Source organism: Sceloporus occidentalis, unplaced genomic scaffold (genome assembly GCF_023333645.1).
Source record: "Sceloporus occidentalis isolate IW3139 unplaced genomic scaffold, rSceOcc1.0.p SCAF_225, whole genome shotgun sequence".
In the NCBI taxonomy this organism is placed as follows: domain Eukaryota; kingdom Metazoa; phylum Chordata; class Lepidosauria; order Squamata; family Phrynosomatidae; genus Sceloporus; species Sceloporus occidentalis.
This window is the reverse complement of record NW_028317205.1, coordinates 856,502-870,756: the sequence shown is the minus strand read 5'-3', so window position 1 is coordinate 870,756 and position 14,255 is coordinate 856,502. Positions and strand designations below refer to the sequence as shown.

Here is a 14,255-nt window from a genome sequence, read left to right as displayed (position 1 = left end):
TCCAAAAACACCAAGACAAGTGTGAAATCCTCATAGAAGAAACACGCAAGGGTTCCAGCCAGGGGCCTGCGACCTAGACATGTCTGCCTGTAACTGTAAACATCTATATGGCTACATGGGGGCATTAGAGCAGCTTAAAACCCCCTTCTGCTAGTGGTAAGAGGGTTCAGATCAACTGCCCCACCTCTAGTCAACCACCCCCTAGTGGCAGCTCTATCATAAGAATTGCCAAGAACACTTGGGGCGGTGAGCACTTCCTGCCACCCGGCACGTTTTTTATATATATATATATATATATATATATATATATATATATATATATATATATATATATATACAAAACACATTGAATGGAAGCAGCTTTATTTATGTTTATCAAACCTCAGGAGACCAGGCGATGCACCCGGCACGTGACCAAAGGCAGGCCAGGCAGTAAACAGGGGCCACTCGGTAACAGAGCCCAGCTGGGGGTGTGGCTATGTAAATCAAGGATGAAAGTTTCTTCTAATAAAAAGACGAGGGTACTTCAGGGCTGGCCAATAGCAGGAAGCGGCCGCGCGCTGTTTATAAAAGCCTCGAGTGGGCGGGGTTTGCTGTCATTGCTGCGCTGAATCCCGAGTGGAGTGGGTTGTTTATGAGTATCGGAGCTTGTTAAATACAGCGGGAAGCCTCCGAGGACTCCTCGTACAGAGCCGGTGCTGCCCGCGGATTCCCGGTACGGCTGCCGTTAGGGTAAGCTTCGCAAATTCTGCAAATAAGCGAGAAGTCACACGGATATTCGTCTCTTGTTCCCGCAGGTCTCCTTCTACCGTTTTTTCCGCCTGGGTGAGATGTCGGGCCGTGGGAAATCCGGGGGCAAAGCCCGAGCCAAGGCCAAGTCCCGCTCCTCCAGGGCAGGCCTGCAGTTTCCGGTAGGCCGCGTCCACCGGCTGCTTCGAAAGGGCAATTACGCCGAGCGGGTCGGAGCTGGGGCTCCCGTGTACCTGGCGGCGGTGCTCGAGTACCTGTCCGCTGAGATCTTGGAGCTGGCCGGTAACGCTGCCCGGGACAACAAGAAGACCCGCATCATCCCCCGCCACCTGCAGCTGGCCATCCGCAACGACGAGGAGCTCAACAAGCTGCTGGGAGGGGTGACCATCGCCCAGGGAGGGGTGCTGCCCAACATCCAGGCCGTCCTGCTCCCCAAGAAGACCCAGACCTCCAAAAAATGAACCCCACGTTTCCTGCCCCTCTGCGGAAGGGAAGGGGTTACAGGGCAGGGTGGGAGTTTTCATAAGTCACACTTTAGTCTCCTGGTGATGTGATCGGGGCGCAAAGTGGGTTACTTGCCCCTAAAGGTCAAGTTGTGTTGGGGGGGTAATATTGTTCCACATCTCATACGTCCATATTTCTGAAGAGTAATTGTGGTGTAAAGTTCTAGACCCGATGGAACGTCTGCGCTGATTGCTCCATGGTTAGAACTTTGCCCTGGAATTGGTCTTTATAAATATGGGAAGGGTCACCAGATGTCTGGTTTTGAAGGAAGCGGCTGGATATTCTGCTGGAGCCGCCCGCGATGCCACCGAGCCGTAGATAGAACCCAAAATAAGCACCCGTAACCTATTGACTCCTTTACGACTCTTGATACTGTGGGTCGCAGGACTCGCATCCCTATAGAGGATACGCGGATCTGGGTTATTATGCGTTAAGGTGTTTGTGGCCCCCAGCGGCACCTATTGCCGCTGAAAACGATGAGATGTAGGATATTATCCCCCTCGCCCTGCGCTCCTTTATTGCAGCAGCTGATGTTGATGGCAGCATCACAGCCCATACATGTTAGCGCTTAGTCTCGTTTTTGATCTGGTGGTATGGTAGGATTAGGGTTTTTTTCACCCCGTTTCCCATGTTATGTGACATTGTGGGGTTTCTTTTATTTATATTTAGATCCGAGGTGGAGACGGCCTATGTGTGGTAATACGATGTGTACGGGCCGCAGTTTGATGGTTCCTGGGTGAATTTCTCGGCATATCTTAAAAACCAATATGTTTCTTCATTACGTCTACAGAGGTAACGGAGTACACGGCCCTTCACTAAAAAAAAAAAAACGGCCAAGTGTGCAGCGTTACGGCCCCGCTTTGGTTGCTGAGGCTTTATTTAGGCGGACCCTCATATCCAGGAGAATGTTCTTAATGGTTGGGAACCATTGGCTTGGTTTTTGCCGCAGATGGGCCTCCAACTCCAAAGGGTTAAATGCTGTTGGAGCAGGCGGTGATATGTTTTAAGTTCTTTTGCGAAGGTTTTTATTTTTTGGGGGGTTATTTTTGGTTTTCTGCGTCCTTTTAACTATTCGTATGCCTTTAAAGGCTGCAGCATGGGACTCTTTAACGGAGAGAGCGAATAAAGTGACGCATCGCAAAACCGGTCAGGAAAAAGAGTTCCGTATTGATATATAAAACGAAGCACCTCCTGTTTTCTATTAGAGAAATGCAATTTAATAACGTTTTTCCAGGAACATTTCATTTTTATTTTTTTTTAAGCAAATAACAGGCATCCTGAAACCTCGTTGTGTAGGTGAGCGTAGGTGGTGGAGGATGATGCATATTAGATTCCCATGATTTTGGATATTTGTTTGATTTAAGGATTTCTAGGCCACTATATGAAGGGCACGATTATGTTAATGGCTTTAATAATCACTAATCTCCGCACTTTCATATAGTAATGATTTGCCTCTGAAAGGAGATTATTTTTCAGCCGAAGGGAAAAACACAATATAGTATTTTAAAAATAATTTGGAATTTAGTGTATAGGAATAACGGTGAGACTTTTCTTGATACTTCTCTTTTTCCCGTAGTGATGCAGTAAAGGGTGTATTAAGAGACGGACTGCGTGGATAGCAAGTTTATCGGTCGCTGCCCAGCTGTTCAATAAGGCTGCGGTATTTAGGGCGACCTAGTGGAGTTTTTTTTTTTTTTAATGGTCTCTAAAATAAATACATGGCTTGTGTTAAAGATGGGTCTTGAAAATGACGAAAACCAGAATAATTGGTTAAAAAAACCAAATAGGGTCTGAGGCATTAACTTTGCCGTACCTACAAACGTCACCCGCCAGCCTCTTCTAGCGGGAGCTTCATAGACCACCGGGGGCCATTTGTGGGCTGCCTGATCTGTTTATATGGTGGGCCCACCTTTTGTGGCTTTATAAACCACTATATATACGCCATAAAAGTTACCTCGGCCCCAGCCGGCACGTCAGTAGTCGTTCCCGTGATGTTGGCAGCTGGTGGCCCATCCGGCATTCTGTCAGTCTGTGGATCCCGGCGCATGATGTGAGCGTGTCACCAGATTTTACCGGTGGTCCGGTTTGACCCGATTCATTAGACAGGGAGGCGTTTGCTGCCCCTGATACCATCACATCTGCTGCTCCTTCTCACCAGGACCCCCCACGTTCAGCTAGCACGGCCGGCTCCACAAAGTGCTAAAATGATCCAACTTATTAAATATGCAGGAAACAGTATGGCAGTCGGGTCCGTGATACAGAGGGAGAGTCCTCAGGTGAGAAGGCATTTAGAATACAGGATTAAATCCGGTCGATCCAGGAAAGGTTGGGTTCACTGTCTGTAGAACGCTGCTGTGTTGACCTCTTGATCCTCTAGAAATAAGTCTCTATTCTGTTGGGGTAGAGGGCACTGTTAATGTTACGGTTGGGCGGCATGCGCCGTTATGGTTGGGCGGTATACCCTGTTACGGTTGGCCAGTATATGTAGCGACGGTCTGTGTGTTTAGAAACGGAAGCCGGATGGGATCTGGAATGTTCCGTAGCGAAGTATCATGTGGTCGATCTCGCCTCCCGGATGTTACAATGTGTTTTTTAGACGCGTTTTAATTGACATTGTGCAATATTGTTACTTTATAAACATGATTCTATTTTTGTTTTAATAAACTCCCTGTTTTAACAATAACGGTTTCTGTTTGGAGAGAGTGAAAGCGGGGGCCGTTACCGCGGGGTCTGTAAAGAGAATCGGTAAATGACCGCTGGGGTCAGACATGTCCGTTGGGCTGATTTTAACTCGGTCCCAATCTTGCCTCACTGATTAATAGCACGATGCGGAATCTGTTACACTCCAGAGCTTCAAGATTTAGAAAATCGAACTGTGACGGGACCCCCTGTACCCTGACTGTGTACTCCCGCCAAACGGTGCTTCCTCCTGCCGGGACACCAGCGATTAACCCCTTCAGCGCCAGACAGGAGCAGTGTTGTAGAGAGAAGGGGGGGGGACACCGCTGCGCTGGCACTGGGTCTAGCTGAAGCTTAGCTACCCAGTGTGAATATTATCCTAAAAAAAGTATCAGACAGCCCCCCCCCCCTAGCATCAGACAGCCCATGGACTTCTGGCTGAAACCTGCTACATATCAGATCCTGGTGCAAATACTGGTCATGGAGCTCTCTCAGGAGAGTAACACACCACGCATAACCCCCTCCACCCCAACTGCAAGTACCCCAAATCCATGTCCGAGGTCCACCAGTCCCAACGGACCCCCAGTACCCACCTCCTGAAAAACAACCCCTTCCGAGGCCAGGGCCCATAGTCTGTAAAGAGGAGGCTGACTCCCCAGGTGCCCAAGGCACGGAGGCTTCTCTGCCACGAACCTTTCCAAGGAAGAATAATCTTTATATCTACGAGATTTACACTCCTAGGTTGTAGAGAACCCACGGGCACCGGTCGTCTAAGCAGCGCAGTGTCTCAGCGATAGACTGAATGGCCTAATCTTATCCTGCTGACCGCCAAAGGACTCCCAGACTCACCGTCTACGGATCTGTCATGTTGCCCTGCACAGGGGGTTAACGCTACCAGCGAGAGAACATGGTTATCATCCTTGAGTTGGTGTGGTAGATTCAGACCCAAGTGGCTTTTGGTGTCAGACTAATTAAATTAGGGACATCTGCTGTGCATGGTCCCTTTAAATCTTAACGGTGTCACTCTCTCGCTGCCTGTGATAGGTTTCCCGCCTATCGACTCCGGCTCGGAGTGGGGGGGGCACAGCTGCCAGGAAAGCGCTGCCATCGGTGGCAATAAGGAGCAGGGCAGCAGCACCGAGATCTGGGGGTTTTCCTCGCCTATTAAAATACAACTTTGAAGGAGCAGGCGGGAACAGTAAATGGCCCCGTTAAGGCAATATCTGTCCATTGCTATGGTAACAGAGCCACTTTTCAAACTCTACACCAGAATCAGTTCTTATGCCAAAAAAAAGCCCAGCCTACAACCAGTCAGAATCACCGACATTTACTAAAATAAACCATTTACCCCTTAAATATTCATTGGGTATTAAGTTATTGTACATTTAACCGCATATTACCCAAAGCTTTGGGCATGTCATGGAGTAATACTATTAACCCTTTCAGTTCCTCATCTGATTTATATATATTTTTTTTGGGGGGGGTGATTGATACAGGTCCCTGGGGCATCAAGCTCATGTTTGACCCTTTAAGTACTAAACCCACCAAAACTTAACCCATTCATTCACTCTTTTGCTTTATGAATACCAGAAGACTCCTATTATATGTATCATAATAAACACTTTTATTCAAACGCGATACAAAAATATACAATAAGCATGTTTAACCCCTTCCTCCCCAAAGGGTTACAATTATCCCCACGACAGAAGGGTTCATTAAAAAAAAAAATATTTACAGTTAACCCCTTCTGCGCTGCAAGCTGAAAACTCAACGTACTCATCGACTACAGAATTTTTGGGTCATTCACAAAAATCTCCCCCCGGTGCAAAATTAACTTTTAACGTCCCAACGAGTAACAAATAAAGCAACAGGTCTTGGAATTTAGTAGATATCCTGTAAAGTGCGATCTACTGGCGAATAGATGAGCGAAAAAGAAACAAAGCTTAAAAGTTCCTTGTAGGATTCTTCTTAGAAAAGGAGTAAACGAACAAAAAAAAAATTAACAGTGTCCAAAGTCCGTAACGTAGATGGCTTTTATGCCTTCTTGGCTTTGAGAACCTTGGGCTTGGTCGCCTTCTTCACCGTCTTGGTCACCTTGCTGCTGGGCGCCTTCCTGGTTCTCTTGGCCGGTGACTTGGCGGTGGGCTTCTTAGCTGGTGGCTTGGCCTTCTTCGGACTCTTCTTGGGGGTGCTCTTGGCGGGGGCTGTCTTCTTTACAGGGGTCGCCTTCTTGGTAGCTGCTGCCTTCTTTACAGCTGCTTTAGGGGGCGCAGCCTTCTTCTGGATGGGAAGCCCCTCCAGCTTCTTCTTGTTCAGCTTGAAGGAGCCGTTGGCCCCGATCCCTTTGACCTGCAGCAGGGTGTCATTCTGCACCAGCGCCTTGATGGAGTACTTGAGGTAGGTGCGACCATTCTGCTGGTCAAACCAGGACACCTTCTTGGCCTCGTTGTAGATCTTGGCCAGGGATGAGCCGTTCCTCTCCCCGAGTTTTCTCAGAGTGTCCACCACGAGCTGGCTGTACCTGCCCGGCTGGTTCTTCTTCTTGCCAGCCTTAGTGGTGGTTGCTGCTTTAGCGCTGCCCGCTGCCTTGGCTTTCTTGGCAGGTGTGGCGGGGGCGACCTCTTGCTTCTCCGGGGCCATGATGCTTGTTGATCGGCTTGTAGATAGGCTTGTAGAGCTGTTAGTTGATCGACTGCTGGCGGCGTCTGCTTCGCATTCACTCTCTGTCGTTGGCTCCTCCTGCTTTATAGCTGCCTAGCGGACCACGTTGAGAGCAACAACAGCTCCAAGTTCCCGCTTTCTGCGACTTGTGTTTTTTCCACCACTTTTGCCCCCCGTTTCTGCAGAATCCGGGACCCCCAGAGGATGGGCGGACGCTGCCCCGGGACCCCCAGACGGTCCCCCAACACCCCGCATCCAAATCCCCTGCTCTGGAGCTGCAAAGACGCCGTGAAAAGCCGCTTTAACCCTTACACCCCAGGCTGTCACCAGCACAGGGGAGGAGAGGCGTGTGTTTTGGGGGCTAAATCCTCCAACTTCCCGGCCCGTGGAGGGGGCGACCGCCGTCTAGGGTGGGAGAAAACATTCCAAAGGAGATATATGGGGCTTTCTCTGTTCTCCAGGGAGGGGGGTTTGGGGAATAAAGTGGATTTAATTTGGGGAAGTAACACAGAGCCCCCTCACGTGATCCAGGAGCTGGGAAGCGATCGTGGGGTGTGCACGGGGGCTTTAACTGTGGGTTCTGATCCAGAGATGGTAACAGAGCATCGCCCACCGCCTGCTGGGGTATAAAATGTATGAATTCCACAAAAAAAATATTCTTTGCATATTAGGGACGGTAACTTACATTTTCTGGAACGTCTGTATATTTTGCAGTTTCCTAGAGCTCTGTTTGCTCAGGATCCAAAAACCCAAAGATCTTCTCTGACATGACTGAGGGGGTCAGTTTTGGGGCAATAATGCTTAGGAAAGGGGAGATTTTATGCAGTTTTAACTATTTCCATCCCATATGCTATGATGCGGGGGTTCGGACGCTCTGTCTAGTGTCTGGATTCAGGTTAATGTGTCGGGGGGTATTTTTGGGGAAATTAGGAGATACTGAGTTTCACTATAATGACGCGGAGGTTATGCAGTTGGGCGAAGTGGTAAAAGTTGAGCTATCACCTTTACCCTATTATTCTTTCTGGTTGCCCCACTTCTATTTCTTTGTGTTAGAATTGCGCTTTACACATTCTCCTATTTTTTTTGTATGTATTTGTAAATTTAACCTTAAAGTCAACTTCTTCAGGGAAAATTCACCCAAGGATTAGGATTTTGCCCGTGTGTATTTCTCCAGAGGCTTTCTGCACAAGGATGTTCCAGATCCTTCCTTAAACCCTCGCTTGGCACAGGCAGCCAATATCTCTGTTGCCATGGATTTGCCAACATCACAGATAACATTATGTGCTGATAATACTTTGGTAAATCATGTATCCATGTATTTATTTTCATTTATCATCAATGGACAATATTCATAAACCCTGATTTGCATTGAAGGGTATTTTTAGTTTTTCCAGGTGCTGGGTGAGAACAGCACGTCGTTATAATACGCCTGAAGAAGAGACGTAGATAGTCTTAAAAGCTTGCAATCCATTATACGTCAGTGAGCCAAGAAAGGTATGATCTTTACCAAATTTGCTTTCTCTTTTTCTATGGCTAAAACTGTACACTCTATACCACATCATTTTATACAGTATTAATTAATGCTGATCTGCAATTCTATTATTATCCACTAGATGGAGCTTTCTGTTATTACTCAGCTATGGTATAGCTACCCGGTCTATAGGGGTACCAGGGGCAGCTTTTATCCAATTGCCCCACAGCGGGTTGTCTCAGCCTGAACGGAGACGATACATACATACCTGGTTCATTAATTAAAACATTTCGTACAATCTTGCTAGGCATCTGTGTGGAGAAGGTTCACGACCAACCGGTCCCCAAATGGAGAAACCGAAGACAAATGTGACTGCGTCGGGTAATTAAATAGTACACATTAGTCAGCCCTGTCTAGACAGCTTCGCCCGCTACGTGCCACCTGTTTATCCTATTATTAACGCAGCTATTTTATTAATCTTTACGTATTTTATGACTTTTAATAAAATGAATAATACATTTCCTATGGTTTTATCATAAGCCAAATACAAATGAATGCAGCGAGATACTCGTGGCACCTGACGGCAGCTTAGCCCAGTCCTTGATGGTAGAAGTGAGTCGCCTGGGGGGGCCAGTGATCTCTCGTTTAACTGACCAGCCAAACGGTGGTGCTACAAAGAGTCTGATCACGCAAGATCAGCCCCCCCCCCCCGCCGGACCTGCAGCCCTAGGCCAGAATACAACACTGAATAATGACATTAAAGGTGAATTTGTCACTTCTCTATATAGCTGTCACAGAAGCCTCCGTGCCATGGGCTACCAGAGAGGATTGGGGGCCACCCTTGCCCCGACCATGGGCCCTGGCCTTGGAAGGGGTTGTTTTTGGGGAGGTGGGTACATGGGTTCCGTTGGGACTACTTCTTCCCACTGGTACAGAGTGCCTTGTTTCCCCAAGTACCAGAGACTCTAAAGAATGCGGAGTTCGGACAAAGATTTGGGGTGCCTGCATTTTGAGAGGGGGTTTATGTGTAGTGTTACTCTCCATCGGGTCAGGACTTACAGGACAGAGACCTCTATGGCCAGTATTTCCACAAAGATCCGGTTTCAGCCAGAAGTCAGGGTGTCATCTGTGTTTACTGTCTTCGCCACAGACGACAATAGCGACCCCCTACTGGGCTGAGGTGGGCCAAGTGCAAATACAGAGCGGTACTTTTGTATGTAAATTACCTCCCTTGGACCCCCTACTGGGCAGAGGTGGGCCAAGTGCAAATAAGAGGAGTTGGTTGAGAACTGTGTTTTGTTGTGACTATTGTATGTAAATTACCCCCCTTATATTCAACAGTAGTTCTGTCTCCTGCTTGGGGCAATCTGCAAAGAGCGCTATTTGTTTAACCCTTTGTATGCTGGAGCTCTGGGTTCCTGTCCTAGGCTTAAGAAACAGCTTCTGACGGTGTTTCCGTCACCGTACCTTTTCCGGTACTACAGGCCAGATCACACAAGACACTCGTCAGCCCAGAACCGGCCCTGGCGAGAAGAACGTTAAAAGGCAATTGTCAGAGGATAGATACGGCACAAGGGGGTGAAACCCAAAAATGCTGCAGCAGAGAGTGAGGTCCGTGAAAGCGGATCAATTAGAGGCAGCGGGTAAGAGGAAAGGGGGAAAATGGCTACAAGGTTGGGCATCTACAGGCCATAAAAGTCAGAGAAGAAAGAACAAAAGGAAAGACTAGTCAAAAAGGACTAGGGGAGAATCCAAGAATGAAGTGGAAGAGAGAAAGTGGGATAAAGAGATTATGAGGCAGGAAAGTGTGGGGTGGAGGAGGGACATGAATACCCAGCAGAGCAAAGAACAGGGGAGGTGAAAAGAGGAAAGAAGATGTAAGGAAGCAGCAAGGATAAAAGCCAAGAAATTAGGCGGCAAGACATAAAGCAGCAGCTGGAGAAGAAAGCCACAGGAAGGAGTGCGGAAAAAATAGTGCAGAAGCCCAGAGGTAGTGGTTACGGTTCCCCACACTTTGTGAGCCATTGTCTGCCCACTTGCACCCCTCACACACCCAAGTTTTTGTGCCTAGTGGCCCACAGGCAGGAAAGGGTGTAGGCCAGAAGAAAATAAAATGTCCCCCACAGCCAGATATAAGTTAACTGGGGGCACATTTTATTTTCTTCTGGCCTACAGCCGCTATCAGCCTTTCCTGCCTGTGGGCCACCAGGCAGACACTGGCTCACAAAATGTGGTTAACTGTAATCATTACCTCTGGGCTTCTGCACTATTTTAAAAAGCGGTGTTCTTGGCCAGTTACATAGATTGGGTTTATATATCATTAACTGAACATTGATATTAAAAGAAAGATAGTAATCTAACCTGGTCAGGTAGAAAAATCTCAAAATTATTAAGAATAAGGTTGGGAGAGGACATTGAAGTCTTCTCAGGCCTACAAATTGGTCAGTTAGAAGCCAATAGTCCCAAAATGAAACGTCCTGAAGGACAATAGGTGTAAACCGACACATAAGGGCACCTCGTTCCACCACAAAGGGAGTCTCCGCATTTTGGGGTAACAGAGGAGGTGAGGAGCGAGCGGCGTTTCCTTTTGTATATAGAACATGTCTAATATAAATTTGACCAACGTAGATCTTGTGATGGTACATAGGGGATTGTGTACGAATGTGCATATTGTTCCCCGCTTTCTCCAACAGCAGGTAGAATTTATTGGAATCATCTTTTATATGTACAGTATTCTTGATAAAATACCTTCCACAAATGGCTAGTAGTGACCCACCTTACAGCATTTGTTCATAGAGATCATATATATAAAAAGGGATTCTGGCTGGACAATTGTGTTATTACCATGACAACCAGTAAATGCGCTCAAGACAAACATCCCCTTTGTTGCTATGGAGATAAGAGCACTTATGCATTCCCCCACCCCCATATTCCTTTTCCCCAAATCAATTACATAAAACATCCAAATATGCAACAATTTAGTTTTATTTAGCAGAACAAAAAAAAAAAAGCATAATGCAGAATCAACACAATGAGACTGACATTACTGTGCAAAGAGACTGTCTGCAACCGAAACAAACCAACAGAACGAGTCCCGGCAACCCCCAGGGTCCAAACTAACCAGATCTGGGCAAATACCTTACAACGCCCACCCCACCCAGAGTCCTGCAACAGAGCTGTCACTTAACCCCGCCCATCGGACGCGGTTGCTAAGGTGATGGCTGTTCGCCAGCGTTAACAGCCAATCAGAGGCTCCTTGTTGTTTCTAAAGTTCCAGATGAGTGATACATTGTATCAGGTGACAGCTGCTCTGTGCTTTGAAGATGGCGGCTCCGGCTGCAGAAACACCTTTTACTGCAGATCAGAACCCCCCCCCCCAAAAAAAATCAAATCATAAAAATATCTAAGGGGTTAAAAAACTGCCCCCTTTAACAAAACACTGCCCCAGCACGACAGTCTCACGGCTCTTGGGAGAACAGAAGCTGCCACCACATAAGTGCAGAAACAAAACAGAAAAAACAATATGCTCAACATAGAGTTCATTTGGCCCCCAGGGGCCCTCGTTTACGCCTTTTTGGATTTAGGAACCTTGGGGACGCTGGGCTTTGCACTCTTCTTCACCTTTTTGCTCCCACCACCTGCTGTTTTTTTCTTGGGGCTCTTGGCTGCAGGTTTGGGGGTGCTGGCGGCCTTCTTGGGTTTCTCCTTCTTAGCCTTGGGCTTCGACTTGGCCTTCTTCGGACTCTTTTTGGGAGTGCTCTTGGCAGGGGCCGCCTTTTTGGCAGCTGCTTTGGGGGGCGCAGCCTTCTCAGCAGGAAGCCCCTCCAGCTTCTTCTTGTTTAGCCTGAAGGAGCCGTTGGCCCCGATCCCTTTGACCTGCAGCAGGGTGTCATTCTGCACCAGCGCCTTGATGGAGTACTTTAGGTAGGTGCGACCATTCTGCTGGTCAAACCAGGACACCTTCTTGGCCTCGCTGTAGATCTTGGCCAGGGATGAGCCGTTCCTCTCCCCCAGCTTTCTGATGGTGTCCACCACGAGCTGGCTGTACCTGCCCGGCTGGTTCTTCTTCTTCTTGTTCTTTTTTTTGGCTGGAGCAGCTGCCCCTTTGGTCCTCTTACTAGAGGACCTTCTGGTTGGAGTGGAGGCATCTTCTTCTCCTTCCTCCTCCCCTTCATCTTCCTCCTCGGTGGTCGGAATATTCTCTTCCAGCTCTAGAGACATGATGGAGGTTCGGAGATTGGAGGTTCGGAGCCGAATGTTTCTGGTTAAATGGATCGAACCGACTCTCTGCCTGACGCTCTGTGCGGAATGAAAAGCTTGGCTCGGCGCCTGTGCTCTTGTACTGACAGAGCGGACCACGTTGAGAACAACAACAGCTTCAGCTGCTCAGTGCATTAACTTGTGTTTCTTGAGCTGCATTCCTGTGGCTTTTTCAGCCCATCTAAGACCCCCCAAGTCCCCACAACCCCCGATATCTACAGTCCAGACGCCTCTCTTTACCCCTAAATGTATAACCCCGTTAAAAGCCCACGGAGGGGCAGCGGGAAAGTGAAATTAAATCGTGCACCCTATACCTCAAGGGCTGCAATGGATGGGGGCATCATGTTTGCAGGCAGATATTTCTCTATCCTCTTCTGGCATCGTGGATTTAAAGTCACTAGTGGACAGATAACAGCATGGAGATGCCACCTGGGGCGGTTAATGGGGGCTGGAGCCCGTGGGGTATTAATTTTAAAAGATTTAATTTGCGATAACTAACACAGAGTGCTCCCTCTAGTGGTAGATTGAAGCAACAGCACTATCAAAAATAATTCGGAAATTAAAAAAAAAAAAAAGTCACGCCTGATCCAAATAAAACTGTTTCAATCATGGTGTTTAACCCTTTCAGTGCCCGAGAGACTGTGTCTAACCGATCTGACTACAAGAAAGGGTTAACCGAAGTGAAAATATCCTTGAGATATTGGTCCAGATCTCAGGTTCCCACAATTTCCAATAATTCCTAATTCATAATAAAACAAAAGCTGAAAATTACATTATTTATGCTAGATATGAGACTTTATTTGCTCATCTAATATTTTTTATTTTTAAATTTTTATTGTATTTAATTTACACTAATACCCCTTCCATTGTGATTTTCTAAATGCAGGTTATATTTGTGCATCATTTTAAAAGCATGATCAGAACAGCGGCTTTATTTAAATTAGTAAACCTTACAGCAGTCGAAGGGTTAAAGACATGGCCGCTCAGCTCACTGTACCATTTAAATGCTGGAAATCAATACGTTTTGTGCAAGAAGACATGTGGTCTGCATGCAGCCTGTGTGGTATACATAATATAATATTTTATATATATATATATATATATATCTACAGGGCCGGGCTGGCGATGGCCGGGCAGCGCTGGCACTTTAAGACCAGTTGCCGTCTGACGACGTGAGATGCGGCTCAAAGCTAGGTATATCCAGTAGCAGAACAGGTGAGTGTGTGTGGCTGTCGGCCAGTGGCCCGCCAGGCATTTGCTCATTGCTCTGGTCCGGGCCCTATATGTATATGTATGTATATATATATATATATATATATATATATATATATATATATATATATATTAGTACCTTTCTAGATTGTAAGCTCCTTTGAGCAGGGCTCTCCTTACCTTTTGTTTCTCTAATTCTCAATTATGTGATGCACTTCTTGTTATGTACAGCGCAGCGGAATATGATGGTGCCATATAAGTCAATAAATAATTATACCAATAGCTTATGTTTTTATATAGCACCAACACCCCCCGCAGCGCTTCTTACAGTCTCTATATAAAACTAGAACCGGCAGACTGGATACATCAGGTAAAGCAGGTCCGGCTCGAGAGCTTACGATTACGCAAAGACCAAATGTGCTGTAATCGTCCTTCACTTTTCCCGCATCCTACATATAAATGTGTATAAAGATTGCATTATGCAGTATATGTATTCAGGGCTGGAGTGGGGAGGACTAAGTGGCCATGTCCAAATGGAAACAGCCATCTTAAGGTCCCTATTAAGTTATCTTTCAGGTCGTAAGAGGGTTACGTTGTAATAGCCGGTAGGTTCGGGCCGCACCGAGAACTCTCTGGGTTTTGCCTGGAGACTCCGGGAGAAGTTCTGCGTGTCCAGGTCACGGTGTGCCCCGCTCCCTGCCCGCTTGGTGGGACAGAG

General features: G+C 47.2%; 3 protein-coding genes across 3 annotated transcripts; 1 reads left to right on the top strand and 2 right to left on the bottom strand.

The window, feature by feature from the left end:
• Positions 1–830: 830 nt before the first annotated feature.
• On the top strand, positions 831–1,211 carry LOC149276778 (histone H2A type 2-B-like). The gene has a single exon (XM_089503289.1). The coding sequence runs from the start codon at positions 831–833 to the stop codon at positions 1,209–1,211; it is 381 nt and encodes a 126-aa protein (XP_089359415.1).
• A 4,756-nt stretch (positions 1,212–5,967) lies between these two features.
• Positions 5,968–6,573, bottom strand: LOC149276777 (histone H1.10-like). The gene has a single exon (XM_089503311.1). The coding sequence runs from the start codon at positions 6,571–6,573 to the stop codon at positions 5,968–5,970; it is 606 nt and encodes a 201-aa protein (XP_089359437.1).
• Positions 6,574–11,629: 5,056 nt separating this feature from the next.
• Positions 11,630–12,286, bottom strand: LOC149276776 (histone H1.10-like). The gene has a single exon (XM_089503284.1). It carries the CDS (start codon positions 12,284–12,286, stop codon positions 11,630–11,632), a length of 657 nt encoding a protein of 218 aa, XP_089359410.1.
• Positions 12,287–14,255: the final 1,969 nt, after the last annotated feature.

Coding starts and splice junctions, on each gene's coding strand:
- LOC149276778 (XM_089503289.1), top strand. CDS start 831: ATGTCGGGCCGTGGGAAATCCGGGGGCAAAGCCCGAGCCAAGGCCAAG.
- LOC149276777 (XM_089503311.1), bottom strand. CDS start 6,573: ATGGCCCCGGAGAAGCAAGAGGTCGCCCCCGCCACACCTGCCAAGAAA.
- LOC149276776 (XM_089503284.1), bottom strand. CDS start 12,286: ATGTCTCTAGAGCTGGAAGAGAATATTCCGACCACCGAGGAGGAAGAT.